This window comes from Chiloscyllium punctatum, chromosome 3, assembly GCF_047496795.1.
Source record: "Chiloscyllium punctatum isolate Juve2018m chromosome 3, sChiPun1.3, whole genome shotgun sequence".
Lineage (NCBI taxonomy): Eukaryota > Metazoa > Chordata > Chondrichthyes > Orectolobiformes > Hemiscylliidae > Chiloscyllium > Chiloscyllium punctatum.
This window is the reverse complement of record NC_092741.1, coordinates 101,311,635-101,326,932: the sequence shown is the minus strand read 5'-3', so window position 1 is coordinate 101,326,932 and position 15,298 is coordinate 101,311,635. Positions and strand designations below refer to the sequence as shown.

The 15,298-nt window shown below is 39.7% G+C and overlaps 1 protein-coding gene across 3 annotated transcripts in view; it reads left to right on the top strand.

The window, feature by feature from the left end:
* Positions 1-15,298, top strand: part of msraa (methionine sulfoxide reductase Aa) — a 505,366-nt gene that overhangs the window by 50,532 nt on the left and 439,536 nt on the right. The window contains exon 1 of one of the 3 annotated variants that reach the window (XM_072557557.1): positions 9,116-9,155. The exons of the other annotated variants lie outside the window; for them this stretch is intronic. Within the exon in view, the coding sequence (XP_072413658.1) occupies positions 9,131-9,155 (25 nt within the window). The 5' untranslated portion in view covers positions 9,116-9,130. Of the gene's footprint in view, positions 1-9,115; positions 9,156-15,298 lie in introns of those variants that run through there. 3 annotated transcript variants of the gene reach the window in all.

Here is a 15,298-nt window from a genome sequence, read left to right as displayed (position 1 = left end):
CATCACAAAAAGTGAAGCAAATTGGCTAAAGACCTGAATCTGGAGATTTTAACTTGAGGTTGAGTTGGATTCTCGAAACTGCCTGTTTGTGGTGCGCAGTGATGCCAGCAGAGCAGGTTCAAGCCTTTGAGGTCACCCTGAGGCCTAGCCTCCTTAACTTTGCTATTCACCTGAGGCACAGTGACCCTCAGGTTGAATTGACCACCAGTTGTTTCTCTCTAATGAGAGAGAGCAGCCCAGGGTTCCCTGGGACAATAGGGATTTTCACTTTTACTGTTAACCCTTTAAAATGAAAATGGCTGTGAATCCTTCAGCTTTGTAATTTGCACTCACGTACCTGGTCTCCACCATTCTTGAGTATAAAAATATTCCCCACTAGTTGCTTAATTGTAGGACTCCAGAAATTTGAACTGATCTGTTGGTTGTAGGATTATTTAGCTCTGTATGGATGATGCATTTGTTATTCATGCATGTAGCAACAAATGTGAAAAAAGTATACCAGGAGTAGTCTTATGACTTCACCAGATGAGGATATTCCTGATGCTACTCTTGGTATACTTTTTTCACATTCCTCGTTGAATCACTGTTAGCCCCTTGCCTGTGGATAATAGTGAAATGAGGGATATGCTCTGCTGTGAGGTTAAAATTCGTGCAATATAATTTTGCAAATGTTGACGGCCTAAAGGATTCATAGATGCACATTTTTGTTCTGAATCGATTCCATTTATTACAGTGATGATAGTACAGAACATATTGTTGGGTGCTCTCAATGTGAAGACAGAACATTTTATCTCCATAAGAACTCTGATGGTAAAGCATTCCAGCACTGTTATGGTTAGCTATATCTACAATAATATTGGTGAGGATCAGCCTGAGTTGTTTTTCCCTTTTTGAGCTGATTGTCTCACTACGCTCACAAGCACAGTCTGGCAGGCATGTTATTCAGAACTTGACTAGTCAGTGACTACTGAATCACTTTTGGCAACACATGTGGAAGTTGCCAACCTAGGGCACACTCTGCCTCCTTCCTACCCTTGTACTTCTTTTGAAGTGATGTTCACAGGGAGGTGTATTGATTCATCAGTTTGGTGGGCAGTAGGTGGTAATCAACAGGAGGTTGCCTTATCATGGGTCTGAAGTTAATGTTGGGGTAATTTTTCTTGACTGTACACTACTGTGCTCACTGGTAACTTTTGCACTGCTTCTGGGATAGGTACTGGTGATTGAAGACCATGGGAGGAAGCTCATTGTCATATTCAAAATATCATACCTATGTCAGATTATTGAAAAATTTTCCCTTTAGTTCTCTGTAACAATTTATTTATCTAGAGGACTGTAAACTTAACACTATGTACATGTAATTATAGATCACCTAGTTTAACAGCATTTTTTTAAAGTTGAGATGAAACTACTGATCCTGTAGAAATTAATGGTATAATGAAAGACAATCTGTGTGATTTATTTAGAGGCATGCTGCATTTACGAAATGTGGGTATTGTATAAAAGTGACTGTGTAGGCAAAGGGCATGTAGTAGATGGCGTGCATCTCAGGATTTTCAAAAGGCTTTCAGAAGAGATATGATATCAGACAATGTAGCAGATGAGTCGAAAATTGATTGACAAACAGGGAAGAAAAAAGTTTGTGTTCATCGGACATTGGGTTTGATGATAGTAGAAGTTAAAGTTGGATCAATTTTTTGTTCTCTTTTCTTTTTGTCCATTGATTAGTTTGTAATATATGAATATATACACATATGTGTCTATGAATATATAAGTTGAACTTGGCCTGAAAGATAAACAGTTTCTTTGTCCACAAATGCTGCAGACTTTATTGTTTATTTGCATCATTTTCTGTTTATATCTAAAAATTAACAACTTCAACATTAAAAATTAAAACATTTTATAAAACACGTTAGGCATTTATATTCTGGGTTCCATACTTTGTGGGAAAGATGTCAATGCTTTGAGTGCTGGTGAGATTACAAAGAACAGTGTGAAAACAGGCCCTTCGGCCCAATAAGTCCACACCGACCCTCCAAAGAGCAACCCACATTCAGTAAACGTGCTGTCCAAGACTACTTCAGCATCACATACGCTCCAAAATGAGTCCATCCGCAGCTCCAGAGCCGTCATGCAGTCAAACAAGAGTGCAGCTGGACACACCTTCTGCACATGAAGGAGTCAAGGACGTCAGCCGCATCCTGGAGCTCCCACATTGAGCAAGAGGAGCATAACACTGGTCTGAGAGCTCCTGCCATTTTTAATCATAAGCGTAACTTAGATAAATGAAAAAGGCAAGATAAGAATTTTTTTTACCAATCATACGATTAAAAAAAATAGAAAAGCCTTACCTTATCAATGTACCACAGAGTTTTTTTTGGTTAGAGGAGGAGGGCGGGTGGGAGACACCACATTTGTAGTGTCTCTGGTTCAGCTACTGCCCAAATATATTGGTTCACTCACTTTGCCAGAACACAGTTCGAGCGCTCCCACTCAGCTCCTCACTCTAACTGCTTCTGCTGCTTTTGCAAATGAAACCACTGACGGTTGCGTTAAGTCCTTTTTAAGAGGGAACTTTACCTTCCTGGCAGCCCCTTGTTCCTTGCTCTCATCGCTCCTGCTGCTGCTGCAAATGAAGGTTGCTGACGCTGAAGTTAAGTCCTTTTAAAAGGGAAACTTAAGATTGACTCCAACAAGATTGTGGAGGAAATTGGGTTGTTCTCTGAGCAGAGAAGGTTGAGAAGGTCTAAGAGAGTTGGTCAAAATCATTGATATAAATAATTACAAATGCTTTCCAATGGCTGAAGGATTTGTAACTAAAAAGACAGATTCAAGGTGATGGGTACAAGAACCAGAAGCGCATTGAATCATAAAATGGTTACAACCCAGAAAAACAAAATAATTATATCTGTCAAATAAAGAGATAATTCACTGAGACCCTCTTTCCACCTTGTTTCCTTGACCATGTGGAGTTATGGAGTTACAGCTTTTGGAGAGCTCCTTAAAAGAACTGACTTAGGGTGATGTGCTGTATAACCTCCTTTCGTTGCCATATTGTCCTATCATTCTAGCTTCGAGCGTATTGTGCTGTTTTGGAGATCAAATCAATGTATATAAGTTTATTAGGAAAGATTGGAGATACAGACTGGAAGTGCATCCAGAGGTGCTAACAAAACTGAAAATGATTTAAAACCATAAAATTAACACCCAGGAGAGAGACCCTCCACAAACTGTTTTCTGTTTGCTGGAATTCTGCTGTCTGTGTCAGTTTCTGGCATTGCAAAAGATAGTTTTGCATTTTGAGGAAGTTTTGCTCTTGAATAGAAAAAGATGATTCCCTTTGGTTGGCAATATGGGACCGTTTTATGAATTAAAAATTTTCATGAAGGGAGTGAAGAGTCGTAGAGATGTACAGCATGGAAACAGACCCTTCGGTCCCTACACGTCCATGCCGACCAGATATCCCAACCCAATCTAGTCCCACCTGCCAGCACCTAGCCCATATCCCTCCAAACCTACTCATACCTATCCAAATGCCTCTTAAATGTTGCAGTTGTACCAGCCTCCACCACTTCCTCTGGCAGCTCATTCCATAAACATAACACCCTCTGTGTGAAAACGTTGCCCCTTAGGTCTCTTTTATATCTTTCCCCTCTCACCCTAAACCTATGCATTCTAGTTCTGGACTCCCCAACCCCGGAGAAATGACTTTGTCTATTTACCCTAATTATGCCCCTCATAATTTTGTAAACCTCCTATATGGTCACCCCTCAGCCTCCAACGCTGCAGGCAAAACAGCCCCAGCCTGTTCAGCCTCTCCCTGGCAACATCCTTGTAAATCTTTTCCAAACCCTTTCAAATTTCACAACATCTTTCCAACAGGAAGGAGACCAGAATTGCGTGCAATATTCCAACAGTGGCCTAACCAATGCTCAGTACAGCCGCAACATGACCTCCCTACTCCTGTACTCAATACTCTGACCAGTAAAAGAAAGCATACCAAACACCTCCTTAACTATCCTATCTACCTGCGACTCCACTTTCAAGGAGCTATGAACCTTCACTCCAAGGTCTCTTTGTTCAGCAACACTCCCTAGGACTTTACCGTTACGTGTATAAGTCCTGCTAAGATTTGCTTTCCCAAAATGCAGCACCTCGCATTTACCTGAATTAAACTCCATTTGCCACTTTTCAGTCCATTGGCCCATCTGGTCCAGATCCTGTTGTAAGCTGAGGTATCCCTCTTCGCTGTACACTACACCTCTAATTTTGGTGTCATCTGCAAACTTACTAACTGTGCTACTTACTCACATCCAAATCATTTATGTAAATGACTAAAATTAGAGGGCTCAGCACCGATCCTTGTGGCACTCCACTGGTCACAGGCCTCCAGTCTGAAAAACAACCCGCTACCACCACCCTCTGTCTTCTACCTTTTGAGCCAGTTCTATATCCAAATGGCTAGTTCTCCCTGTATTCTGTGAGATCTACCTTGCTATCAGTCTCCCATGGGGAACCTTGTCGAACGCCTTACTGAAGTCCATATAGATCACATCTGCCGCTCTGCCCTCATGAATCCTCTTTGTTACTTCTTCAAAAAACTCACTCAACTTTGTGAGACATGATTTTCCATGCACAAAGCCATGTTGACTATCCCTAATCAGTCCTTGCCTTTCCAAATACATGTACATCCTGTCCCTCAAGATTTCCTCCAACAACTTGCCCACCACCAACGTCAGGTTCACTGGTCTGAAGTTCCCTGGCTTGTCCTTACCACCCTTCTTAAATAGTGGCACCACGTTAGCCAACCTCCATCTTCTGGCACTTCACCTGTGACTATCGATAATACAAATATCTCAGCAAGAGCGCCAGCAATCTCTTCTCTCGCTTCCCACAGAGTTCCAGGGTAAACCAGATCAGGTTGTGGGGATTTATCCACCTTTATGCATTCCGAGACGTCCAGCACTTCCTCCTCTGTTATCTGGACATTTTGCAAGATGTCACCATCTATTTCCCTACAGTCTATATCTTCCATATCCTTTTCCACCGTAAATACTGATGCAAAATGCTCATTTTGTATCTCCCCCATTTTCTGTGGCTCCACACAAAGGCCACCTTGCTGATCTTTGAGGGGAACTATTCTCTCCTGAGTTACCCTTTTGTCCTTAATATATTTGTAAAAACCCTTTGGATTCTCCTTAATTCTATTTGCCAAAGCTAGCTCATGTCCCCTTTTTGCCCTCCTGGTTTCTCTCTTAAGTATACTCCTACTGCTTTTATACTCTTCTGAGGATTCACTCAATCTATCCTGTCTATACCTTACATATGCTCCTTTCTTTTTTTTAAACCAAACCCTCAATTTCTTTAGTCATCCAGCATTCCCTATATCTACCAGCCTTCCCTTTAACCCTAACAGGAATATACTTTCTCTGGATTCTCATTATGTCATTTCTGAAGGCTTCCCAATTTCCAGCCATCCCTTTACCTGCGAACATCTGTCCCCAGTCAGCCTTTGAAAGTTCTTGCCTAATACCGTCAAAATTAGCCTTACTCCAATTTAGAACTTCAACTTTTAGATCTGGTCTATCCTTTTCCATCACTATTTTAAATCTAATAGAATTATGGTCACTGGCCCCAAAGTGCTCCCCCACTGATACCTCAGTCACCTGCCCTGCCTTATTTCCCAAGAGTTGGATCAGGCTTTGCACCTTCTGTAGAGGTACATTCACATACTGAATCAGAAAATTGTCTTGTAAAAACTTAACAATTTCCTCTCCATCTAAACCCTTAACACTATGGCAGTCCCAGTCTATGTTTGGAAAGTTAAAATCACCTACCATAACCACCCAATTATTCTTACAGATAGCTGAGATCTCCTTACAAGTTTGTTTCTCAATTTCCCTCTGACTATGAGGGGGTCTATAATACAATCCCAATAAGGTGATCATCCCTTTCTTATTTCTCAGTTCCACTCAAATAACTTCCCTGGATTTATTTCCAGGAATATCCTCCCTCAGCACAGCTGTAATGCTATCCCTTATCAACAACGCCACTCCCCCTTCTCTCAGGAGAATTGTTTTTATGCAGAGAGCTATAATAGCATGGAGCATGTTCTCACATGGCTGAAAGCATGGCAATGGGAAACATTTTGGATTGCTCCAGCAAAGAGATGGCAGTGACATGAAGGTCTCTGCTATTGTTTCCTGTGATTTGAAGGATTACAAGGGGAAATCCATTGAGAATAAAATTCAGCTTTTGATATAACTGATGATAGCTAGTTCTAGCAAATTAACCTTCAAGTATTTATCCAATTCCCTTTGACTGTTAATGTTGAATCTGCCTGTTCAGAGTCACTACTTGGATGTTTTATGTAGACCCATAGAGATGTACAGTACGGAAACAGACCCTTCGGTCCAACCCGTCCATGCCGACCAGTTATCCCAACCCAATCTAGTCCCACCTGCCAGCAGGCGGACCATATTCCTCCAAACCCTTCCTATTCATATACCAATCCAGATGCCTCTTAAATGTTGCAATTGTAACAACCTTGACGACTTCCTTTGGCAGCTCGTTCCATACCCGTACCACCCTCTGCGTGAAACAGTTGCTCCTTATGTCCCTTTTATATTCTTCCTCTCTCACTCTAAACCTATGCCCTCTAGTTCTGGACTCCCCCCAACCCAGTGAAAAGACTTTGATTATTTGTTGTGGTTCTGTACGCTGAGCTGGGAATTTGTGTTGCAGACGTTTCGTCCCATCCTCAGTGCTTGGGAGCCTCCTGTGAAGCGCTTCTGTGATCTTTTCTCCGATTCTGAAAGATCACAGAAGCGCTTCACAGGAGGCTCCCAAGCACTGAGGATGTCACCTAGACAGGGGACGAAACGTCTGCAACACAAATTCCCAGCTCGGCGAACAGAACCACAACGAACACCCGAGCTACAAATCTTCTCACAAACTTTGAACTTTGTTTATTTATCCTATCCATGCCCTTCATAATTTTGTAAGCTTCTGTATGGTCACCCCTCAGCCTCCGACACTCCAGTGAAAAGAGCTTCAGTCTATTGAACCTCTCCCTATAGCTCAAATCCTCCAACCCTGACAACATCCTTGTAAATCTTTTCTGAACCCTTTCAAATTTCACATCTTTCTGATAGAAAGGAGACCAGAATTGCACGCAATATTCCCAACAGTTGCCTGATGAAGTTGACTTTTATCAACATTACTTTAAGCAGGGATCTTAGCAATGTTATCTAAGGAAAACAACAGTCAAGAAAAAGAATAGTGGGGGCTGTAAGATTAGGCAGGTAATTGAAATATTGTTTAATTGGCTTGTGCGAGAGAGAAATATCTGATCGGAAACTAAAGTGTGCCGTTCCCCAATAGGAACATTCATGGAAGGAATGGGGTCGATGGGTTGCATTAGATTTTCTTGTTTCGCAATTTCATTTTTGGAAAATAAAATTGGCTTCAGTGAAAGATTCTGCAAAGTGACCCAGATTTTTTTAAAAAATGGAAATGTGGTTTATTTTGTGTGCTTAAATTTCTGAATGAGGAAATCTGTTTGTTTTAAAACCATATATTCTAAAATATTAAACTTTATTTTCTGAACCAGAATGAGACAAAATGTTTTTTGTTCTGCATTTGGTTTGACTTTTTCTTATGTTGCTAATACAAGAACATCAGTTTAGAAACAGCCACAAACGCTTTGATTTGTTATTTCTGTCCACAGTAGAGAAGTTTCTTTGGTATCTTCAAATAACTTGAACAGATGCTCTTGTACACAAATGTACTTCGGCAGTAGGTTCTCTGAGTTGGTACAGTGGCTGCCCATTATAGTGTAGAGGCTGCTGTGTTTAGCTGTTACTACAGTTTGTATACTCTAGTATCAACTGTCTCCGTATTATTCCCTAACCAGAAACAAAGGTCTGTTATAAATCATAAAGAGCAAAAATTGGAATTTATGATCAGTTTTACTGGTTAATTATATTTGAGTTTTGATTTGATATTATGTGTATATTTTAATTTAAATTAAAATGCTTAGCAGGTAGTATAATCTAAGTGAGTAATACAGTTGCTGAAAATTTAATTCACCAGAATATCGATAACCTTTTACAGCTTGATGGGAGATGCATAATTAAGTAAGTCCATGTTAAAACCAGTTGTAATAATGCTGGAGGTAGGTCCTGATACATTGATCATTACAGTTCTGTGTGCAAGGAGTTTGGTAATATGCATGGGCTCTTTTATGAAATAAATGTGAAAGATTTGCCACTCTGAAATCACCTGGTTTTCTTTGTGAATAGAAACTGGAGCTCGTATTAAGGAGTCTACTGACAGGTTGGCCACCAACAAAGTCCTCCAAGCTGCAGGTGGTGCTTGTGTCACATATGGACACTTCCAGTGAGGTAGAGGGAGAGAAAGAGAGAGAAGGAGAATGTGAGTTCTTTGCATTCTCTACAGTGCTTGATAACTCTTTCTTTAATAAACTTTTAGTGGCATGTTATTGCACAGCAGATCAGTATGAAAAAAAAGATTGCAGCGTGTGAGGAAGTTGGCAGCTGCAGAATTGAAATCTGCCAGAATCCGGTGGCAGTTCGGTTGATCTTGTTTGTTTTGCGAAACGATCCAGGAAGGTACCTTTTGGGAGCTGGATTAGACAGATTGGCACTGGCTGGAGTGTTGCCAGAGATGCTTGGGATGGATGCCATGCTGAGAGAGTGCAAAGAAAAGCAGGCAATACTTGGCACAGCTGAATTGAAACAGTCTCCTTTGTTTGCTGGCTGTTGTTGTATTTCTCCTCCTTCCATTTCCGCCCCCCTCCCCCACAAACCACCAACCCCCCTCCTAACCCCCCACTCTTCCACAACCCCTTGCAAAGGAATAAAATGCCATGGGGCAAAATACAGCTACAGGACTTAAAATTTGAACTTTTGTTTTCACAGGCTTGGGAAATGACTGGTTAGCCTGACTATTTAATTGTGACTAACTGTCTATTTATAACAGTTGTTGAAGGAGAATGTATGATCTTTTGCTATACTGAGTGATTTTTAAAAAAAAACTATTGACTGCATTGCATTCATGGAGGCAGGTCAGACAGCTTGGATGGATTTCAGAGCGGCTGCATAAAAAGATGGCAATGGATTATTACAGTCAGGGTAAAAAAAAAGGAATTTCTTCTGTTTGGCATGGCGTCTGAGCTCAAAAGTATACGAGCAACAACTGAAATGACTATGCCCGGCTGTTGTAAACATTTATCCACGTCAAAAATTCCGATAATGCATTTTGCTTTTTCCTTTGATATGGAATGCGGATAGCTTTGAAATTGACTGTGCATAGTGTTTTCTCCATAGGAATTTGACTTAATTTGCTTAAGAAAACCTTGTGACAAAGTGTTTTTTTTAAAACATGTTTCTGTACTGTATTGGTGGCTGAAATGTTTGGCTGGAGATGTGGCTTCCTTTTTTCAATGGGGTTTTACAAAACTCTTTTAGGCCTGTAGTCAAATTTATAAATGATAATAAACGTTCTTCCCTTCATTTTTTATTGTTCTCATAACCTCACCATTTTCAGTCTGTATTAGCAGTTCGCTCTGAGTGATATAGTTGAAACAGGTCAAAATCACTTTTTGACCTTGAATTTAATTAGGTGGATTGTTTTTAAAAAGGGTTATAGGATCTTTAAGTTAAAGGTAATAAGCAATTTTACAAAAGCTTTTGAAATTTAAAATGAGTCTTGAGTATTTAACATTGTACAAATCTCAGGCGAATCCTTTGGAGTTGAGATTTTATTGAAAACCAATCCTTTTTAACTTTGATAGTTTTTGAAATTAATCCTTCTTCTGTGCTCATTGGCTAGTCCTGTTGACTATTTTCAGAAACCAATGGCTTTGAATGTATTTCAAAAACTTGATCATTATGCACCAATTTAAATGGTTAATTTTTTGAAACTATTTCAGCTTATCTTGCTTGCCATGTGTCAAAACCCATTTTGTAAACTTATGTCAGCAAGATGATGTCATGGATGTGTTCATGTTATCAATGAGCATCAGTTTCTGCATTTGAGAGTGAAATGTACACAATCAAATTATAGGAACTTGATAAAGGGGATCAGGTGTGAATTAGCTCAACTTTTTAATCCTTATGTAAAACTTTTTTTAATGCATAAACAGTTTAAAATTGAAATGGGATTTGGAATTATAGTGCTTAATTAATCGAAGTAACAATAATTTAACAGGATCCTTTGGTCTTGCAGCATAAAGTACATTATTCCATTGCCATGTCTAATTTAACAGATCATTGAGGGGATGGTCCTTGAACACTAATTCTTTCTATCAGTTTGATGTATTTATGGTAACAAAATGTATGCACAACTTTTAAATCTGATGATTTACTATAAATTGTCATTCTGTTAAATCAAACACTGTTTGTGATAATTGTGGTAGTGTATTACAGGATTTGAGTTGCAAAAGTGCCATATAGTGGAGCTGCTGTAACGAATGGTTCATTGAATTCAGCATAGTATAGAAGAACATTTTGGCAACTCTATAGGTATTTTTAGTCAGGTAACCTTTTTTATTAACCAGATAATCTTTGGTAAATAAATTGGGAATATTGTTGAATTACAAATGATCCAAACTTCCCAGCCTTTAAAGGCACTAGTGCAAATGGAATGGGAATTTCTCACTTGATGCATATTCTATTAATTATTAATGATGGTTCTTATTTAATAAGCTGTGATGCATATTAGCTTTATGAAAGCCATCCCCTTTTTTGTGTTGTATAGCATATTAAGTACTGTTGAATATATTCTGCATATAAACGTCCAGTGCAGGACAACAACTGCTCAGGCTTTTATTTGAGATTTTCCTCACAAATGTAGTATTTTTGCTTTTACAAGCCGCGGGCTATGATGTAAACAGGGTGGTACCATGCTCTTCAAGGTGTCCAAGATTCACCACCAGACGCTTTCTATGGATGTTTCAGCAGCCATGCTGCCCGGTGACAATGCAAACTTTCTTGTTAGAAGCAGTGATTGAGATTTCTTGGTAACTCAGCTCTTCCTGCCAAAAATAGTCCACTTTTGTGCCTAATGAAAACTTTCTAAAATTGATGATCATTGCAGTTGATCATGTTCCAGCCCCTACCTGTGGTGGCAGTGTTATGTTTTTGGATGAGTAATCCAGATATTTGTACTAATGATTCTAACATTAATTCAAATATGACCATAACGGTCACAATTTCCCAGTGGAGAATTTAAATTCAGTTAATGAATCAAAGCCTGGAATAAAAAGCCAGTGTTATCAAATAGGCATTGTACAGCTACCATTCTGGATGTATGTTTGCTCGCTGAGCTGGAAGGTACATTTTCAGACGTTTTGTCACCATACTAGGCAATATCTTTAGTAAGCTTCCAGACGAAGCTGGAGGTTCACTGAAGATATTACCTAGTATGGTGACAAAACGTCTGAAAATGAACCTTCCAGCTCAGCGAGCAAACCTACATCCAGAACCTCAACCTGAGGTACAAATCTTCTCAAAACTCGTTAGCTACCATTTTGTTGTTAAAAATCAATAATGTACCTAAAGGGAAGGAAAGTTTGCATCCTCACTTGGTCTGGCCTATATGTGCTTCCAAGTTTCTTAACTTCTTACTGAAATGTTCAAGCATGATCCTCTGTTAAATTTACTGCTACTTTCTGAGGTTAGTTGGGATAAGAAAGAAATGTCTTCATTGGCAGTGACATTCTCATGGGAGTGAATTAAAAAAAAAATGTTAATCCTGAAGTACCTTCATAAAAACTGGAAATAAAGACCGAGGCCTTCTTGGCTATTAAAGGTGTAATCAGTGAGTAAGTAAAATAGTTTTATGCTCCTTCAAATGTCACTTTCCTATCACTTACTTGCTATGTGGTAGTGAAAATACAATTGAGAATTTTGTCAATATTGTATTAATATTGTATTAATTAGCTACTTCCAGAGATAGAATTGTCGTTAGTACATCAGAAATAGGAGAAGGAGTAATCCATCTGACTATCTGAATCTGCTCCAGTAGTACTCAGCTCAACGTCGCCCATTCCCTTTATCAAAAATCGCTCAGTCTCACTCATATGAATATACTGAATATGGTGCATCCATAATTATCTGGGGTCTGCAGTGCTCAAAACGTACAACTCTTTGAGTGAAGAAATTACTCCTCGTCTTAGTTTTAAATGGTTCACCCCTCCTTTTAAGGTTGTTTCAACATAGATTTCATTGCCAGGGAAAACAACATCTCAATGTCCACACACAAGCTGAATAAAGTGGAGAATCAAGCATGGCATAATTATGTCACCTTTTAATTATGGAGCTTTTTAAAAGTTTAAAATAAACTGTGTATAAGGAAAGTTAGAATCTTGACAAACAAAGAGACATTATGCAAGTTGAGTAAAAGTGTTGTATAAGACTTAGAAATGCAAGGATATTTTGAGAAGGCAAGTCCAGTTTGAGTCCTGATACTTTCTAAACCATATCCTTCACTGAAGTTATTTTAAGCAGTTGTTCCACATTTATGTTCAAATGTAAAAATAGCTGCAAATGTTTTATTTACTATCTCTGCTCAAGGATGATTGTATAGTGGTTTTATCCAACTTTAAAAATTTCCTTTGAACGATTTGACAACTGCTTTTTACAAATATTTTTCTGTCATTCACTATTCCAACTTGTAATCAGTTCTAATACTCGCTCATTCAGGATGCGTTGGGGTTTTTATAAATTCATTTTGTGGGATGTGGACATTGCTGGCTGGCCAGCATTTATTGCCCACCCCTAGTTACCCTTGAGGAAGTGATGGTGAGCTGCCTTCTTGAACCGCTGCAGTCCACCTGCTGTGAGTTGACCCGCAATGCTATTTGGGAGGGAATTCCAGGATTTTGACCCAGTGACCGTAAAGCAATGGCGATATATTTTCAAGTCAGGATGGTGAGCAGCTTGGAAGGGAACTTGAAAGTTGTGATGTTCCCATACATCTGTTGCTCTTGTCCTTTTAGATGAAAGTGGTCGTGGATTTGGAAGGTGTTGTCTTTGATGAATTTTTGCAGTGCATCTTGTAGATAGTACACATTGCTGCTAATGAGCGTCGTTGATGAAGGGAGTGGATGCTTGTGGATGTAGTGCCAATCAGGCGGACTGCTTTGTCATGGATGGTGTCGAGCGTTTTGAGTATTGTTGGGGCTGCATTAATCCAGGCAAGTGGGGAGTATTCCATCATACTCCTGACTTGTGCCTTGTAGATGGTAGGCAGACTTTAAGGAGTCGGGAGGTGGGTTATTTGCTGAAGTATTCGTAGTCTCTGACTTCCTCTTGTAGCCACTGTGTTTATGTAGTGAGTCCATCTGAGTTTTTGGTCATTGATAACCCCCAGGATGTTGATAGTGAGGCATTCAGTGATGGTAAATGTTGAATATCAAGGGATTGTGGTTAGATTGTCTCTTATTGGTGATGGTCATATTTGTGTGGCTCACATGTTACTTGCCACTTGTCAATCCAAGCCTGGATATTAGATTAGATTAGATTAGATTAGATTAGATTAGATTACTTACAGTGTGGAAACAGGCCCTTCGGCCCAACAAGTCCACACCGCCCCGCCGAAGCGTAACCCACCCATACCCCTCCATCTACATTTTACCCCTTACCTAACACTATGGGCAATTTAGCATGGCCAATTCACCTGGCCTGCACATCTTTTGTGATTGTGGGAGGAAACCGGAGCACCCGGAGGAAACCCACGCAGACACGGGGAGAACGTGCAAACTCCACACAGTCAGTCGCCTGAGGCGGGAATTGAACCCGGGTCTCAGGCGCTGTGAGGCAGCAGTGCTAACCACTGTGCCACCGCGCCGCCAGATCTTGTTGCATTTGAACATGGGGTGTAACAAGACTCCCAAATTTTCTGTCTGGATAATCATAGAATCATAGAGCAAGGTAACCCTTGGTCCAACCAGTCCATGCCAACATATTCCCAAACTAAACTTGTCCCACCTGCTTGCTCCTGATCCACATCCCTGCAAACCTTTTCTATTCATATACTTATCCAAATGTCTTTCAAAATGCAATTATACCCACATCTACCACTTCCTCAGGAAATTGATTCCATACACTAATCACCCAAACAATTGCCCCTCATGTCTTTTAAATCTCTCTCCTCTCACATTAAAATATGCTTCCTGGTCTTGAAATTCCCCCAGTCTAGGGAAAAGACAACTACCATTAACTCTATCTATACCCCTTATTATTTTATGAATACCTATAACGTCTTTAAATTTGCTTGACAGATGGCTTTCTTCAAATTTTTATATTCAAGTAAAGCCATTAAGTTTTTTCAAGTCCCTAATCCTATCCTTCTACTCCAAGGAGTAAAGTTCCTGGGGAACCTATTACTCAACCAGTTTAGTTTAGGAATCTGCCTCAGGGACCTCCTTTAAACTCAATTCAATAATTTTACAGCTTCCCTGAAACATGTAGGCAAAAATTGAATGCGACTTCCTGATGTGACTTCTCAAAGGTTAGCGGCAAAATCAGCCATTGTAGACAATGGAGATTCTTGGTGTTTCACGTCACTGGGAATTGGCCAAATTATGTGCTCTAGACAGCATTTCAGGAAACTTGTACATAATAAGAATAGAATCTTATTTTATGGAAATCTAAAGAGCTGGAAAGTGTGCTTTGACAGCAGTCTTCAGTTTAGTATGGACAGTGTTATCAATTATTATTCCAAGGATCAACAAAACATTTGAAGATTTTTTTTCGCAAACATGTTTCAGATGTATATATAAATTCAGAACCCTAAGGTGGAACATGTGTTGTACTTTTCAATGTGGGGTGAACAGGTCCAAATGTGACTTGTTGAGCCTCACTGTGGAATTTTGGTGGGCTCCAAATGGCAGAAGCAACACTCATTTGGGAGCTTCTCAATTTTAGGGTGACACTTAATGAGCTACCGAATGAGCTACAGTTCTTCAGCATATTAAATGGGTTGTTGGCGTCAGTATTGTTTAACTGCTGAAGAAAAGGTCTGAAATTATGAAATGGTTGCTGTATCTACAGGAGAGCAAGAGTTGCTCTGTTTTCAGGAGTACAGCTGTAATAGAATTCTAGCTATGCAAAGTCAGTCAGAGAAAAAAAACCAAAACAATCAATATTGTTGATTTGTATGCTGCAGAACATGAGGGATCCCTATCTGGGGATAATGTCAGGCTGGTGAGCACCAGCTTCACAAATCATTGCATGGTGATTGCAGGAAAAAAGTTTAATGACGACAGCAG